The 16,759-nt window shown below is 38.6% G+C and overlaps 1 protein-coding gene across 1 annotated transcript in view; it reads right to left on the reverse strand.

Moving 5' to 3' along the window:
- Nucleotides 1–393: 393 nt before the first annotated feature.
- The window catches only part of LOC121734657 (alpha-(1,6)-fucosyltransferase), a 59,453-nt gene continuing 43,087 nt past the window's right edge, over nt 394–16,759 (reverse strand). Inside the window, exons 7-13 of the mRNA XM_042125256.1 lie at nt 4,690–4,789; nt 4,405–4,542; nt 3,902–4,055; nt 3,205–3,378; nt 2,666–2,827; nt 2,271–2,345; nt 394–1,539 (exon numbers count right to left, since the gene is read on the reverse strand). Coding sequence (XP_041981190.1) covers nt 1,432–1,539; nt 2,271–2,345; nt 2,666–2,827; nt 3,205–3,378; nt 3,902–4,055; nt 4,405–4,542; nt 4,690–4,789 — 911 coding nt within the window. The 3' untranslated portion in view covers nt 394–1,431. The remainder of the gene's footprint in view (nt 1,540–2,270; nt 2,346–2,665; nt 2,828–3,204; nt 3,379–3,901; nt 4,056–4,404; nt 4,543–4,689; nt 4,790–16,759) is intronic.

Genomic DNA, 16,759 nt, shown 5'->3' on the forward strand with positions numbered 1-16,759 from the left:
AGTAATAATCTCATGCGAAGCTCGTGATAATATGCTGAACGTTAGGCCAAGAAAATAAGATTCTGTTCCATCACTATTGTTAGTAAAATAATTTTAATTTCAAATTAATTTCGGTAAACATAAAACAGTACAAAAAGTTATTTCAGTATAATTTTTGTTTCTTTTACATACATAATTATATAATAATTTGGTTAAAAACCAAAGAAATTAAGATTACAGATCATACTTATTTCTGTGTCATACTTTATAAAAAGAATAAAATGCCTATGTCGAAATATAAATGGCACAAATATACGAATATAATCGACACAATAATATTGCATAGAACAAATACCAATATTTTAAGACTATGGTATATTTTTTCATTGAGAAGTAAAAAAATATGTTCGTTGATATTATACTCTGCTATTTGAAGATTATTATGTTAAATATACTTTAGTATATGAGCATAATTTCGCGTTAATATTATTAGGCACGATAGTATAAAGTTACAGTTTAGAAGCAACGTCTAAAACGAAAACTACACTTTTAATAAAATCCGTTATTGCATAACCCTAATGTTACACAGAATACAAACTAATATTGCAAATTCAATCGTATCACCACCACACAGAGTGCAATTTGTATTGACTATACATCGAAATAAATGCATTATTTGTATTACACAATATCCTATCCTCCTCACTAATAAACTTACACAATAGATAAACTGTGTAACAATATTTTGTCCTTTTCTATTAAGTTAATAATCCAATGAACGAGTCAAGCACAAAACATTACCTAGCGTATCCACTGTAAATATTACTGTAAATATTGTTTTAGTAAGGAGGTATATTACCACTGGTCAAATCAAGGCATAGTAAAAAATTAACTATACATAAACTATATTAAATATATTACCATTTTATAAACAAAATAAAAATAAGATCGATAAAAATAGCACAAAAAGAATTACGTATTATAAAATAATTATTATTCCATTTCGTCAAGATGTAAAATAAAATAAATTCAACATAAATAAAATGTTTACGTAGCTGACTGTATCTGAGAAATATAACATATTATCTACTCTATCATGAGCAAAAATTGAGATTTTAACTTGTGACTATCGTCGTAAACAGGCCAGACGAGACCTAAACATAATTCGGCTAAGAGAACATTCGACACAACACATAAAGAAACGCATTTCCAACTTAACAGACAGGTAAGTCAAACTTATCCATCATATTTAAAAATCTACTGTTCTACTTACAAGTATTTAAAATACTCTTTTATTTAATTTACCTTTGAAAAAAAAAACAGTTTATTACGTTCCTTGACACTGGCAAATCATACGAGAGCGTTTGTCAAAAGAAGAAGAAGTATACCTGTCATCTGTCAAATTTGAAATTCGTTCTATTCCGGTTGGGTCGAGCGCGCATCACATTAGTCTCATGACTCGTCGTGCCGCGTGTCCGCATACATGGGTACTTGCTTGTACTCGGGGAACGGGTACAACACTAGATGATCCGCTGTCTTGTACCACGGTATTAGGCCGTTCTGGAATAAAACAATCACAAGTTAGAAACTGTAACAAGATCATGTAACGTGGCTCATTATTAGACTTAGACATCGAAAATCATTCCCATTTAGATTCGTCGTAGAAAATACAAATTCGACACTATACTGGAAATAAATTGAATTAAAAGTAAAGCGAATTTGAGAGAAAAGAGCATTTCCGTTTACGGTGCATGGACGCAAATCGCGTTTAGATGCGCACTTTGAGTACCAATACTTCATTATCTATCTTCTATCTATATATATATATATATATATATATATATATATATATATATATATATATATATATATATATATATATATATATATATATATATATATATATATATATATATATATATATATATATATATATATATATATATATATATATATATATATATATATATATATATATATATATATATATATATATATATATATATATATATATATATATATATATATATATATATATAAAACTCAAAGGTGACTGACTGACTGATTGACATAGTGATCTAACAACGCACAGCCCAAACCACTGGACGGATCGGGCTGAAATTTGGCATGCAGGTAGATGTTATGACGTAGGCATCTGCTAAGAAAGGATTTTGATAAATTCCAACCCCAAGGGGTTCAAATAGGGGATGAAAGTTTGTATATAATAATTCCTCTTAACGCGAGCGAAGCCGCGGGCAAAAGCTCGTAATAAATAAATCAATTATACATACCACATTCGTTCTCTTATTGGTTCCTCGTCCGAAACCATTCCAGTGATTGCCAGCAACACCAATCAGGTCACCAACCTAGAAAGAAAATAAAACAGAATAAAATGTATGTTGCATACGGCGCGGCGGTCGTGCGCGTTCTGTCCGCCGAAGTGGTAGATGTCTGTCCTATCTTAGTGTCTAAACACACTAGGCCGAAGTAAAGCGGCGTAATTTCCGCATGATTACGCCCGCAATGTATTTTAAATTACCGATGACACACTATTCCGTCGCGTTCCGTCCGTATTTTGTATGCGTTTGACATTGCGGGCGTAATCATGCGGAATTTACGCCGCGTAACTTCGGCCTAGTGTGTTTAGACACTTAAAGTTTTGCGTGTCTTTTATCTCCTATCTCACCTGGAATGATATCTGCTGCCTGTCGCTGGCGCTATGCGGCAGCACGGCGCGGCGATCGTGCGCGTTTTGTCCGCCGAAGTAGTAGATGTCGTCCAGCGAGTAGAAGCTGTCGGACGCGTCCACGCGGTTCGTCTGCATCAGCTCGTACGCCACGCGGCCCACCTGGAAATTACAGGGTAGTTAGCTCTTGAATAAAAGCGTATTTTTAGTTTATATAGCCTTTAAAAGTACAATAAAATATTAAGAAAAAATTCAAAATCGACCAAAGATTTTTTTCACAAAATAACGTTCGCGCACCCAACCAAAGTAAAGTCATCTAATGTCCTAAAATTTACTAGATCTGTCATGAATCACTCTCGCGGGGTGTTTTCAATTTTCGTTTGACTTTCATTCGAAAGCTTTACTGTGCGGTCATTGGCCTAGCGCGTCAAGCGTTTATTGGATGCCGCGCGATGCAGTTCGAATCCGAGTCCAACGAAACGTGCATCGCCCTGTTGGAAAAAATATAACCCACTTAAATAAGTATATATGTGAGCTACCTGGCTACTGAACGTGCACACGAGGTAGTCGCACTGCGCCAGCAGGTGCAGGTCGAGCAGCAGCCCGCTGAGCGACAGCGGCGTGTAGCGGCGGTGCGTCGCCGCGGTCTTTGCGACTGACGGGTCGCCGAGGAAGGTGTATTCTGGATACTTTTTGCGTGCGTCATCTAGTACCTGAAACATGGTCAAATTTTCAGTGTTTTTCTTCAATATTTAAAGTTTTAACAATAAGTAGGTAAGTTATTATTATAATGTGAAACATCTATAGATACTCCTTTGGAGTTTAGATGTGGGACAGAGACGGCGCATGTCACGGTCTCGCTCACTCACGTTGGCGCGCACGCGTCGTGCGTCGACCGTCTGCGTCAGCGGCAGCTGCTCGTAGTAGTCGCGCACGTAGACCGAGTACTATGCGGGACAGAGACGGCAAATGTCGCGATCACTCACGTTGGCGTCGTCCGTGGCGAAGTACACGCGTCGAGCGTCAGCGTCAGCTGCTCGTAGCAGTCGCGCACGTGGACCGAGTACTATGCGGGACAGAGACGGCGCATGTCGCGGTCTCGCTCACTCACGTTGGCGTCGTCCGTGGCGAGGTACACGCGTCGAGCGTCTGCGTCAGCTGCTCGTAGCAGTCGCGCACGTGGACCGAGTACTATGCGGGACAGAGACGGCGCATGTCGCGGTCTCGATCACTCACGTTGGCGTCGTCCGTGGCGAGGTACACGCGTCGCGCGTCGAGCGTCTGCGTCAGCGCCAGCTGCTCGTAGTAGTCGCGCACGTGGACCATATACTCGTCTATGTGGTGGAAAGCCGCTTCCGTTCCCACCTTGTCCGTCCGCCGAATGTGGACTCTGAGAGGGAAAGACATGAGAGACAAGGATTGATGTAATGCAGATGCCCAATGCCAAACATTAAGTGTAATTCGACATATATAAACCGCTTCGTTTAAACATACATTACAAACGAATTGTGTTTTCTCATGGCACCATTAAAGTACATATGTAAAAGGCTGGTTCTTTTTCAGAGGTATATTGTATTGTACAGGTTTATTTAAATAATGATTTGCAAGAGCAAAGAGAATCCAATATGAACGGAGTTAAAGCAAACTCACGTCGCCGACGATTTGTTATAACTCAAAAACACATGCTTTCTGATGACAAACGTGCCAGTAGTATTTGGCATATTAATTGCTACACTCACCCGACTATAGGATGCTTGAAGTTCAATTTGGCGATTGTCTCATTGATCGTCTTCTGCATGGCGGCTCGCGGCTTCAGCACATATTTTAACATCTGGCCGATCCACCACGACGCTGGGTCGCCGTTGAAACGGACTATCCTGTAATTTGATTTTTTTTTTTAGTTTTTTTTATTTTCATTTAAATATAAAAAAGGGCTCGCACACACAACTGCGAAATCATGCAGGAGGATACACACTAACATGCATGATTTTTCTTCCTACATTCGCAAATAAACATCGACTTACCTGTGCGCCAAGTCAGACGGTATGGCGAGTGGCAAGAACTTTGGCTTCTGGAATATGGAGTCGATGAACGGTAGTGACACTACTTTCGCGTCGTATGACACTGGAAATTAAAAGATAACAATTTTATTTCCTTATACATATACATAAGCATGTCATAATTTAGTTTTTGACTTTTCTACAGTAATAAATAAACTAACGATTTATATCTTTGCATATGCATATCTAACGATTTACATTTTTGACATTAATATGTCAAAAATAAAATTAAAGATAATTCTTTAATTTTATTTTAATGGCGTACGCATACGCTGAATAACGTACACGTCCGTTTGGTAACGTACGCCACAAGTTCCGTGCGCGAAAGCCGCAAACCTTATTTGCTTTGCGGCTTTCGCGCACGGAACTTGTGGCGTACGCATACGCAATCAAGCGTACCGTACGCAAGTGTAATATTTTTTTTTATTATTTACCTGGCCGTACGCAGTTTAATATTTTTATCTATTTATTTACCTGGCCACTGCACGACTTTATCATCGGACGCCGAAGTGCAGGATTCTGACACGGGGTGGAATACGTACTCCCAGCCCTTGCTGTTGTATCTCCAACCCTTGGAGTTGAGGATGAGGGTCCGTTCCGTGGCGTACGCGAATATAAGACAGTAGACTATGTGGTGCACTTGGCAGCCGAAGCCGCAGCCCTGAAAAAAAAAGGTATTTATTTACACTTCATCATCATCATTCAACGGTAGAAAGTTGCCAGTTCAATTAAATAGTGCTCCTTTGGAATATGAAGAGTCCTATGTCTAGCTAGGAAAACAGTTATCGTTTGAATTAATGAGCAATGACATTGAAGTAGACAGAAGAATAATCTCTACCTGGCAAAAATATTGGAAACTGAAAGAAAATTTCAAAAGCGACATGCCTGTAAAAATCAAAAGAAAAGCGCTGAACTCCTGCCTGCTACCATCACTAACCTATGCCTCTCAGACGTGGAAATTTACTCGAAGAATACGTAATAAAATCAAACACTGCCAGAGAGCAATGGAAAGGAGTATGACAAATATTTAAAAAATCCAACGCATACCACATGCAACCATAAGAAAAATAACCGGCGCCATTGACGCCAACACCTACGCTAAACTCTCAATTTAAATGCAGTTAATGGAACCCAACGCATTTAAGTAATACGGTGTCACAACTCTTTAATCGATTTAATTTTATCATATTAGTATGGAATAGATTAGTTGTGATGTCTGACTTAAAAGAAATTCCTGGATTGGATGATAGGTAGAGATTTGGATGACGCTCCACAAAATGTACAAGTAAATCAATTTAAATGGAGTTAATGGATCCTAACGCATATAAGTAATACAGTGTCACAACTCTTCAATCGATTTTAATAATTACATGGATCATAAGACGTAACGACATTAGCTAATATATTATTCAGACATGTGCCTCCGTTCATATGCATATTACATAATAGACCGTACAAGGCTTTGTAAGCCACGCCTAGTTTCCATTGAAGGACGTACGTACTACAAAGCTTTTCTCCCCTTAGAATATCAACTATGCCTAGGCCGTATATTAACTCCGTTCAGACTTATTTTACCCCTGGCAGATCTTTATACCGCTGACATAAAGATCAATTTAGCGACTCTGAGGTAAAATATAAATCAACTGTAGTCTGTAGACATTTTTATAATTTAAATAACTAACCACCTGATACTCAAATGCTTCATAATTTTAGGCGTTTAAACGCATGATGTACCATCGAGGAAGTTGATTCCTATGCAATTGACAGACTAACGTTATTTGGTCGAATATGTCAATTCAATGTTAATTGTGATCTGTCAGCTGGGTTTGACGTAACGCAACCAAACTACTTAGGTCCCCGATTTGCGTAGGAATCAACTTCTCTGATAGTACCTTTCATCATATTATTACCACAGGGATTAGTATCTACTATAACAAGTAGACAATCACTTTAACTTAATTTAAGCCTTTAAATAATGTCGACAGCTCTATTTTTGAACTCTATACCTACTTATAATGTGAATAGTTTTTTATTACCGAATAGGCTATGAAAATACATGTACGATTTTGATGAACCTTTAAGTCCCGTGGTTTATTAAGAGCTAAAACAGAAACCACGCGATATAGGTTTCTTTTATATTTGAACGGAGTCGGTTTGGTTTAGATGGTTTCATTTTGTTTGTACGGAGTTGTAGGAAACATCTAGTGTTGTATAACAAGGTAGCAATAATAATAATTCATGTAGTAATCTCAAACAAAAGATAAAGACGTTACGTAATCATTTGTCTACAACGTTAGCTCAATTAAACCAGTCAATTTATATCTTTGTTTGAAATTAGACAAAATGTTGCGTTTACGCTCCAATTGTTATCCTTCTTATTGTAGAATTAGAAACTAGAAATCTAACTACTTAATATAAGTACTTTCAAAATGAAAAAAAAAATGTGCTTCAAATAGAATAATTATAATAGCTCTATTAAATAATAGAAGTTGGGTGATCGAACCATTGATAAACGTAGAATAAGACAGAACTTTTTAAATATAAAATAAGGAGTAAACGAGCAAACGGGTCACCTGATGGAAAGCAACTACCGTCGCCCATGGACAATCGCAATATTAGAAGAGCTGCAGGTGAGTTGCCGGCATTTTAAGAGGGTATACGCTCTCTTCTTGAAGGTTTGCTGCGGGTGGTATAGCTCATTCCATAGTTTTACAGTGCGCGGCAGAAGGTTACGCGAAAAACGCACGGTGGAGGAATGCCACTCATCAAGGTGATGAGGATAGTATGTTTTTCGCGTGGAACGATGGCGAAAAGTTGCAGGAGGTATGATTCCGAACAATTGGAAATGATAAACTCCTGTCAAAAAAGCCTCCTAAACCGAGCATTAGCAAACAATGAAGGACATAATATGGATTAGTTATTCTAGTTTTATTCTTCGTTCATCAATAAGACTGATAGAGTACAATTAGTGACACATTGTAGCGTAAAATGATAAACTATGACACTCACAAAATGTGATAACATTACGTCATTGGTCCACGAGTACTTATACTATTTTAATTAATATTTTATTTAACGCCTCCGTGGTCCAGTGGTTCAGAGCATGACCCTTGACTCGGAGATCGTGGGTTCGATTCCCTCATTGGAAACGTGTTATTTCCAAGTTTGGTTAGGACAATGCAGGCTGGTCACCCGATTGTCTGACAAGTAAGATGATCCATGCGTCGGATGGGCATGTAAAAAGTCGGTCCTGCGCCTGATCTCTCGCCAGTCGTGTCGGTCTTCCGTCCCACTGGGTTACTTATGAGGAATAGAGATTAAGGAATAGAGAGTGCTCTTGTGTATTACGCACACATTTGGGCACTATAAAATTACTCCTGCGTAACTGGTTACTGGAATGGTTTCAACGAAACCGGCCACCAGGGCTCGGAACCGGTATTTTTTTAACCAGGTTAAAGCGCTCTTTAAGCGGTTTTTGGATTTGTGTTCGCTCGGAGCGAAATCGAGATGCGAGCGGTATTGCTTCTGACATTAACCTGGTTAATTCCTCGCGGAAAGTAACTAGTGCAGTGATATCTTCTTTCCCTTTCTAGTGCACCATCTAATAGCCAATAGGCCATAACTTGTTTATTTGTTTTGAATGTGTGGTAAAGTCTTCTAGGAGTTTTCGATTCGTCGATCGGCTTCCTTCCCTTGTCTGTTATGAAAAGAAACTAACTGGCCCAAGTAGATGTACTCGTCGACATAGTGTATGTCTTGCTCGTCTACCTCAACCCTACGTCTCGTGCTGTTGGTCATTAATTGAGTTTTGGACCTGTTCATTATGGCGGCTCTCGACATAGGCGAACGCGTTGGCCAACGCGTCTGCAGACGCGTTGGCCCAATGTGTAGAACGGGCGTTCGCGCGTTGGCCAACGTCTAAATACCTACGGCCAACGCGCGAACGCCCGTTCTACACATTGGGCCAACGCGTCTGCAGACGCGTTGGCCAACGCGTTCGCCTATGTCGAGAGCCGCCATTATAAGTAAAACATTTATTCACAATTTTTTTTTTTTACATTTTTATACGAACTTCTTTGCTCGAGGCTTTGCAAATCAATCTAAACTATCTATTTTCATCAAAAAAAATCCATGCACGCTATGATGGCACTAAAACCTGAAAAGATGGAAGTAAAACCAATTTATTGAAATTCAAGCATTAAACATTCAGCATCTCTGTAGTATTTACAAATGACTTTTATTTGAAACACACGCCAATAGATCGACAATATCATAAACTTCATATTTCACGTTTTTTTTAGGTCAAATTTGAACTAAGATAAGTAAAAAAAATAGGGTTTTGGTGCGACCTCGGCAACGCGGCAAATGTATGGTCAAGGTCGTTTGCTCGGGGGACGGCTTTAATCTTAGGAAAGAATAAATTCAACTAAAAAGCTAGTTTTTAAAAGGAATGGATGAGGATTGTGGTGTGTGTGAGTGGGCGGGGCGAGCGATATCGCGAACGGTTCTAACCGGTATTTTGAGCAGTGAGCGATTTTATTTTGCTCTTAGAACAAAACCAGAAATAATTTCGGTCCGTTCAGAGCGGAATCGAAATGAAAACGCTCTTTTGAAAATGTATGGCGCTGCTCACGAACAGGATCGCGACAATTAACCAGGTTTCCGAGCCCCGCCGGCCACCGTCACCGAAACCTGTGTGGGAGTCATTACTTATACTATAGCCTACATACTGTATAATGTTACTGTGCAATGGTACTGGCCACGCCTAGATATACGATAGAGGTATTAAAAATGTGAAACTCTTTACGTTTAAACGGCTGCACCGATTTTGATAAGAGATACTTAAGAGTCCCAGGAAAGGATATACGATAGATTATGTCCCGGAAAAGTGTACGGTTGCAGTGCGGTAAACGAATTTATACGCTACCTAATGGAACTATAGGTAGAAATCTGACTCTCTGAACCGGTCAGAGTGTCAGACTCATACGAAAATATGTTCTGTGGCTAACCGCCGCACTCAGAGTCATTTAATTACGATTAACCTTCAATTTAATGAAGAGTTTGACAGATAATATATGGGGCTTATGTCAAAATTTGGAATAAATTACATTTAAGTAATGAATGTTCCACTCTGAGTGCGGCAGAAAGAAAATAAAATCTCTGGTTAATGGCTATAAGGAAAAACTAAATAAAGAAGTGGAAAGACATTTCGAAAACGGACTTTACAAATATCAAAGGAATACACCGAATCGGCGATAATTGATAGTGATATTATAAACAAACGAGCTTTTGCCCGCGGCTTCGCTCGCGTTAAGAAGTATAATTATATACAAACTTTCCTTCCGTATTTTAACCCCTTGGAGGTGGAATTGATCAAAATCCTTTCTTAGCGGATGCCTACGTCATAATCGTCGTCCAGTGGTTTGAGCTGTGCGTTGATAGATCACCATGTCAGTCAGTCACCTTTGAGTTTTATATATATATATATATAGATACACAGCAAGACTGAAGTATTTATTATGTTGGTTTATATAACAGTACTCGTCAAAGTCAAGAGTGCAATGAACTGAAAAATACGTTCAGTGCAGCTAATATGAAATGTCCATGTCGTAGGATGATTTGATAAATCCGTGTTTTCGCGAAATCCCTAGAATTTTCGCGAAAATTCGATTTATCAAATCATCCTACGACATCGTAGGATGATTTGATAAATCGAATTTTCGCGAAAATTCTAGGGATTTCGCGAAAACACGGATTTATCAAATCATCCTACGACATCCACATACTTTAATAAGCTAATTGCTTAGATGCTATTGGAACTGCGTTACAGGTGCAGTTTTACAAATATGTTTGAAATATTACAGTTAATCTTATAAGTAACGTCAATCTTTAGTTTTACTACGTACTGAAATCACTATTGACTAATTAAACCGTTATTGTAATTTATTCCGTTATCCGTTCGCGAAATACGAATTCACAAAAAAGAAACGGTCCAGTTTCCCGGGACACAACGTATCTCCATGCAAAATTTCAGCAAAATCGGTCCAGCGGCTTGGGCGTAAAGAGATAACAGACAGACAGACACACTTTCATATTAGTATGGATAGCAGACAGAAAGAAAGACAAATAAAGATAGATATACGTTTTACTTTACGTAATAGCACAGAATAGATAATAGTAATAGGTAGATGTTTGTAAGTAATCAGCGAAATAACTTATCTTTTTTGTATTGTTCGACTATATCTACATAAACCAAACAAACATGTTGCCGATGTTATCATTACTGTGGATTAACGTCTTACTGATACTGTTTTTGCTGGGAAATTCATTAACTGAGTTAGATTGTAGAGTTGTTAAAATGTGCAGACAGATCACCTGATCAGACAGCGTTGTCCTAACGAAACTTGGAAATAACATGTTTCCAACGCGGATATTGAACCTACGATCTCCGAGTCAAGAGACGCTCTAAACCACTCGACCACAGACTAAACTACCACCATGCGAAACTTGATCATTCCAATCAGTAGTTTTTGCGTAAAGAAGGCTGAAGGCTCCTATGGTTACATATATACTCTATACTATAACATTATAAAGCTGAAGAGTTTGTTTGTTTGTTTGTTTGAACGCGCTAATCTCAGGAACCACTGGTCCGATTTGAAACATTATTTCAGTGTTAGATAGCCCATTTATCGAGGAAGGCTACAGGCTATATTTTATCACGCTAAGACTAATAGGAGCGAAGAAATAGAGGAAAATGTGGAAAAACCGGGGGGAAATTATTTGACAGGGGTTATTTGAACGCGCTAATCTCAGGAACTACTGGTTCGATTTGAAAAAATATCTAATTTAGGCGGGCGAAGCCGCACGGAACGTCTAGTATTCAATAAAGTTGGTGGCCAGTCTACTAACCTTATTCAGGTTGCAGATAACCTTCCTCGCGTCTCTACAGTCTGATGGGTTCTGCAGCCACCGCAGCCGTCGCTGGACCAAGTCGCTGACGTTGGCCGCCTCCGTCTTCCGCCAGTCCGCGTACCCATCCAGCTGTTGTAGCTTCTCCTGATCGGAGAGGAGAGATCTGGAATGGATGGAATAAGAGGGTACTAAAGGTTGTGGAACTTGTGGTGGACTAAATGCAAGAGTATTTAAAAATAAAATTTAAGTATAGTCCGTCAAGAAAGTGAAGAAATTAAAAAGTGGCAACATCGTAGTGTCATCCTTTTTTTTAGATTGATTTGAAAGGGATGACACTACGACGTTGCCACTTTTTAATTTCTTCACTTTCTTGACAGACTATAAGTAGTTTACAATTAAGTACATCGTGATTGCGTACATAGCGTTGTCACTTTCGTTTAGGTACACAGTACACTTAAACCAGGTACAAAGACATGGAAAATATTCCTTTTCGGCATGGGAACACTACAAAGTATGTACTTAGTCCATAATACATGGTATGTACTTTTGTCTCAAGCCCATTCGTGTTATAATTTCTGCAGTTAGTAAGAAATGTTTTAAGAGCGTTTCCGATCTACATTCTGATGAAACGTTGTTTGGCCACATTCCAACTGAATTTTCAAGAACAAACGAGTAATCTGCTTTATAGAATTTTTAATTTTTATTGGACAGACTAATTTGGTGTTCCGTGCATTGTTTGAATATTTTTGACTATACGGAATATGGTTGGATTATATTATTAAATATGTTACATGTATATTGATTTAGAATAGGGATACAATAAGGATTTTACTGTCCGTCCGTTCGTTACCTCTAATGACCGGTTTTATAACTATTGAAAATCGTGAGTTGTAACAACAAGGAACCTTAATTTAATATTTATTCTGTGGGTTAAGAGTCCTTAAATACTTAAGTTTTATTGCAGTGTTACTTTGTCAAGGCCTTAGAGGCCATCTTAAAGTACGTATAGCATACATAGAAAGCTAAGAGGCTGTCTTGTTCTCATGAATATCGATTGGGACTTCAATTTTTCGACGTTAAAATTACGACTTTATTGCATTATAGATAAGGCAAAAAGTGGCAAAATCGTAGTGTCATCCCTTTTTTCTTAAATTGATTTGAAAGGGATGACACTACGATGTTGCTACTTTTAAATTTCTTCACTTTTTTGACAGACTATAGATACTTTTTATTGGTATTAAAAGTGGACTCCAAAACATGGACAACCTGAGCTGAAATCTAATTTGCAAAGTTATAATAAGATAATTTATATCTTTCTCTTTTACTCTTATGGTCTTTTTATGTTTTCTGAAACACATATCTGCTCACGGTTCAGTTAGAATTACTTCTATGTTTTTAAAATTGAATGATAGTCTAACAAACAAACTAATACAAGAAAATTGCTATCAATCCCTTGGGATTCATCACACGTGCACAAGTAAAAACCAACCTTTTCCTATCAGCCACTTGGTCGAGAATCCCCTGCAGGCGGTCCGTCTTCATATCATCACCCATGAACTTGGTGAGCTCGTGATTGATAAAGAACCATATCTCCTTGGTGTTAGAGTATATTCTCCTTCGCAGGCTCTCGTACTCCTCAGACGGGCCGCCGCCATAGTTCTGGAGTAACGCGCCCGCGTCGATATCCAAATTGGCTGGTAGGCTAAAGACAGATACGATTAGGACTAGAGGCAAGAGGTTACTCAAGACAAGACAGTTTTAAGACAGACTGTTGCTGTACAAAACATATTATAAGGATTTTATTTTGAAACAAATATTTTGTACTAGATGACGCCCGCAACTCCGTTGCGCCAAAATTCGTTTATCGCGCGGGAACCGTACATTTTCCATGATAAAAAGCATGATTGTTACTTAGATGTCCTTTCCCGGGTCTCGAACTATTTCCATACCCAGCAAAATCGGTTCAGCGGTTTAGGTGTAAGAAGGTAACATAGACAGACAGACAGACACACTTTCGCTTTAATAATATTAGTATGGATTGTTAACGTAATACTAAAGATTACTAAAAGTTACTATGCTTGAACGCCCCCTTAGTCGCGTGGTGACATGATTTTAGACGAGCTATCGGAAAAATTATCTAGGTCATTTCGAGAGGTTTCAACTTAGCCCACATATCAGTAGGAATATTCATATAACGCCAATAGACGCACTATTAATAGGAATTATAGAGGTAATCCTTAGATGAATGATTGGTCTCGCGCTCGCGCTACGACTAGATACCGTCGGAGTACTTGAAAAATGCGGCAACAAATCATACGCCTGATAAGGCGTAAGCGCGCCAGTCGCACCGCAAGCTTCGGGTGAGGTAGATGTGTCGATAATTTTCGAAATTTTAAGTTACGTCCGTAGCAAAATGCCAGTTTGCGTAGTGAGACTATGCAATAATAACACTACAAGACACAAGAAAGGTACTGGCATCACATACCATCAGTAAATATTATATAAATCGTCATAAACACAGAAAAATAATATAAACCTGAAAATTCGGATCGGAGTACCGCTTGATGTTCAGTGTTGCCATTTACCATAAACTAAAAATTCCCAAATTTTTCTGAGATTGTGATTTGTATTTATTTATTTATTTTATCTTATTTTTAGGGTTCCGTACCTCAAAAGGAAAAAACGGAACCCTTATAGGATCACTTTGTTGTCCGTCTGTCCGTCTGTCAAGACCCTTTTTCTCAGGAACGCGTGGAGGTATGAAGCTGAAATTTATATCAATTACTCAGGTCTACTGTCCCTTGAAGCTGTGAAAAAATCAAACTTCTAAGCCAACGCAATCAAAAGATACAGCCGTTTATGCCGCAAATTTTCGACACTTGCAAGGGAATCAAAACCTACAGGGTGCTTCCCGTGAACTCAGAATCTTGAAATTTGGTACGAAGCAACGTCTTATAGCATAGATAAAGGAAAAATTACGAAAACCATAAATTTTTAGTTACATCACATAATATATTTTTTTTTAATAATTTTAAACTTACTACCCATTTCCTCATAAACGCGTAGAGGTATTAAATTGAAATTCATACCAAATACTCAGGTCTATAATACCTTTAAGCTGTCGGAACCCTCGGTGCGCGAGTCCGACTCGCACTTGGCCGGTTTTTTTTATATATACATAGTGGCTGAGTGGATGAGCGCATTAAAATCTCTAGCTCTGGTAGCTGGTTCGAATCCCGCCAACGGAACAAAAAGTTTTCAAAGTTCCTGGATCATGAATGGTATTATTAGGGTTCCGTACCTCAAAAGGAAAAAACGGAACCCTTATAGGATCACTTTGTTGTCCGTCTGTCCGTCTGTCAAGACCCTTTTTCTCAGGAACGCGTGGAGGTATGAAGCTGAAATTTATATCAATTACTCAGGTCTACTGTCCCTTGAAGCTGTGAAAAAATCAAACTTCTAAGCCAACGCAATCAAAAGATACAGCCGTTTATGCCGCAAATTTTCGACACTTGCAAGGGAATCAAAACCTACAGGGTGCTTCCCGTGAACTCAGAATCTTGAAATTTGGTACGAAGCAACGTCTTATAGCATAGATAAAGGAAAAATTACGAAAACCATAAATTTTTAGTTACATCACATAATATATTTTTTTTTAATAATTTTAAACTTACTACCCATTTCCTCATAAACGCGTAGAGGTATTAAATTGAAATTCATACCAAATACTCAGGTCTATAATACCTTTAAGCTGTCGGAACCCTCGGTGCGCGAGTCCGACTCGCACTTGGCCGGTTTTTTTTATATATACATAGTGGCTGAGTGGATGAGCGCATTAAAATCTCTAGCTCTTGTCATATTATTTGAATTTTTAGGACTATTGTCCTAAAAATTCAAATAATATCCTACTCTATGACATATACTATAGTCTGTCATAAAGTGGCATTTTAATTGAATTTTTGTCGGTCGCGATTGGCCGCGGTAAAGATCGGAATGGCACCTTTAGTTCATGTCCAAAGTTTGTCTATACTTTCGCATTTCTACTGGTGGCCGTGCTAAGGCTACTGGTTACAACGATTAAGGAGTATGTCAATTTTTTGAGGGGGCCCATCTATCATCAGGGAACCTTAGTCACTATACTAACTTCTTTTATTTATAATTATTGCTAATAATGAGGATGTCATTTGTTATCAAAAACACATGGCATTACATTACTTAGGCATTTCTGGGGGTTTTGACAGGAACGTATCTATTCAATAGCGTTGATGATTGTTTAACGTCAAATCTACCGTCAAACACTATAATTTGACGCCATTGAATAAATAACATCCCCAGAACCAGCGCCTTTCGTCATTTTGTAAAAGTTGAATGTTTGCCTATATAAATATCATGAGTCATGACCCTTATAGATAATTGTGAGATTCCTACAGTTATCCTGAACATAATAAGATAAAAAATTGAGCTCTATACTTTCTCGAAGGTCAGGTTGACCTTCAGAACTGGATACTTCCTAAAATAACCGCGACAAAACTACATAGTTGCTGGTCGTTCTCTATAAGGCTCGAAAATTTGAAAGTTTGTATATGATAAAGCCAAACTTGCAGCTTTTATCAAATGACGAATGTCTGTCTGTCCTGCCCTAGTAGACAAGTGGCAAGCAATTATCGTAAACGCCAACAAAATGTATGCGATTTGACATATAAGTCATCGCTTCGTAAACGCCAACGCTAACGCCACAAAATGTATGGGATTTGACATTAGTATTCGCTAGCGAAGCGATGACTTATGTCAAATCAAATCACATACATTTTGTTAGCGTTTACAATAATCGCTTGCCACTTGTCTACTAGGGCTGGCTCTTGGGTTAGCGACAGCAACATAGCCCTAGTTTTACCAACCTTGTAAAGGATCACATCCCTTCTTGCATATCGGCACGTCGCAGAGGTCTCCCTGCCAGCCGGGCAGACACTTGGGCTCGCCCTTCTCGTCGCACACGTAGTGGCTGTGCTCGGACTGGACCGCGGGCAGCTCGCACGCCTGGACACTCTTGCGATGTACCCCGTGCTAGTACCGTATGGTGTGCTTAGTGCGTGCAGTTAGATACAATAGGAACCTCGGACGT

This window comes from Aricia agestis, chromosome 16 (assembly GCF_905147365.1).
Source record: "Aricia agestis chromosome 16, ilAriAges1.1, whole genome shotgun sequence".
Classification (NCBI taxonomy): Eukaryota; Metazoa; Arthropoda; class Insecta; order Lepidoptera; family Lycaenidae; genus Aricia; species Aricia agestis.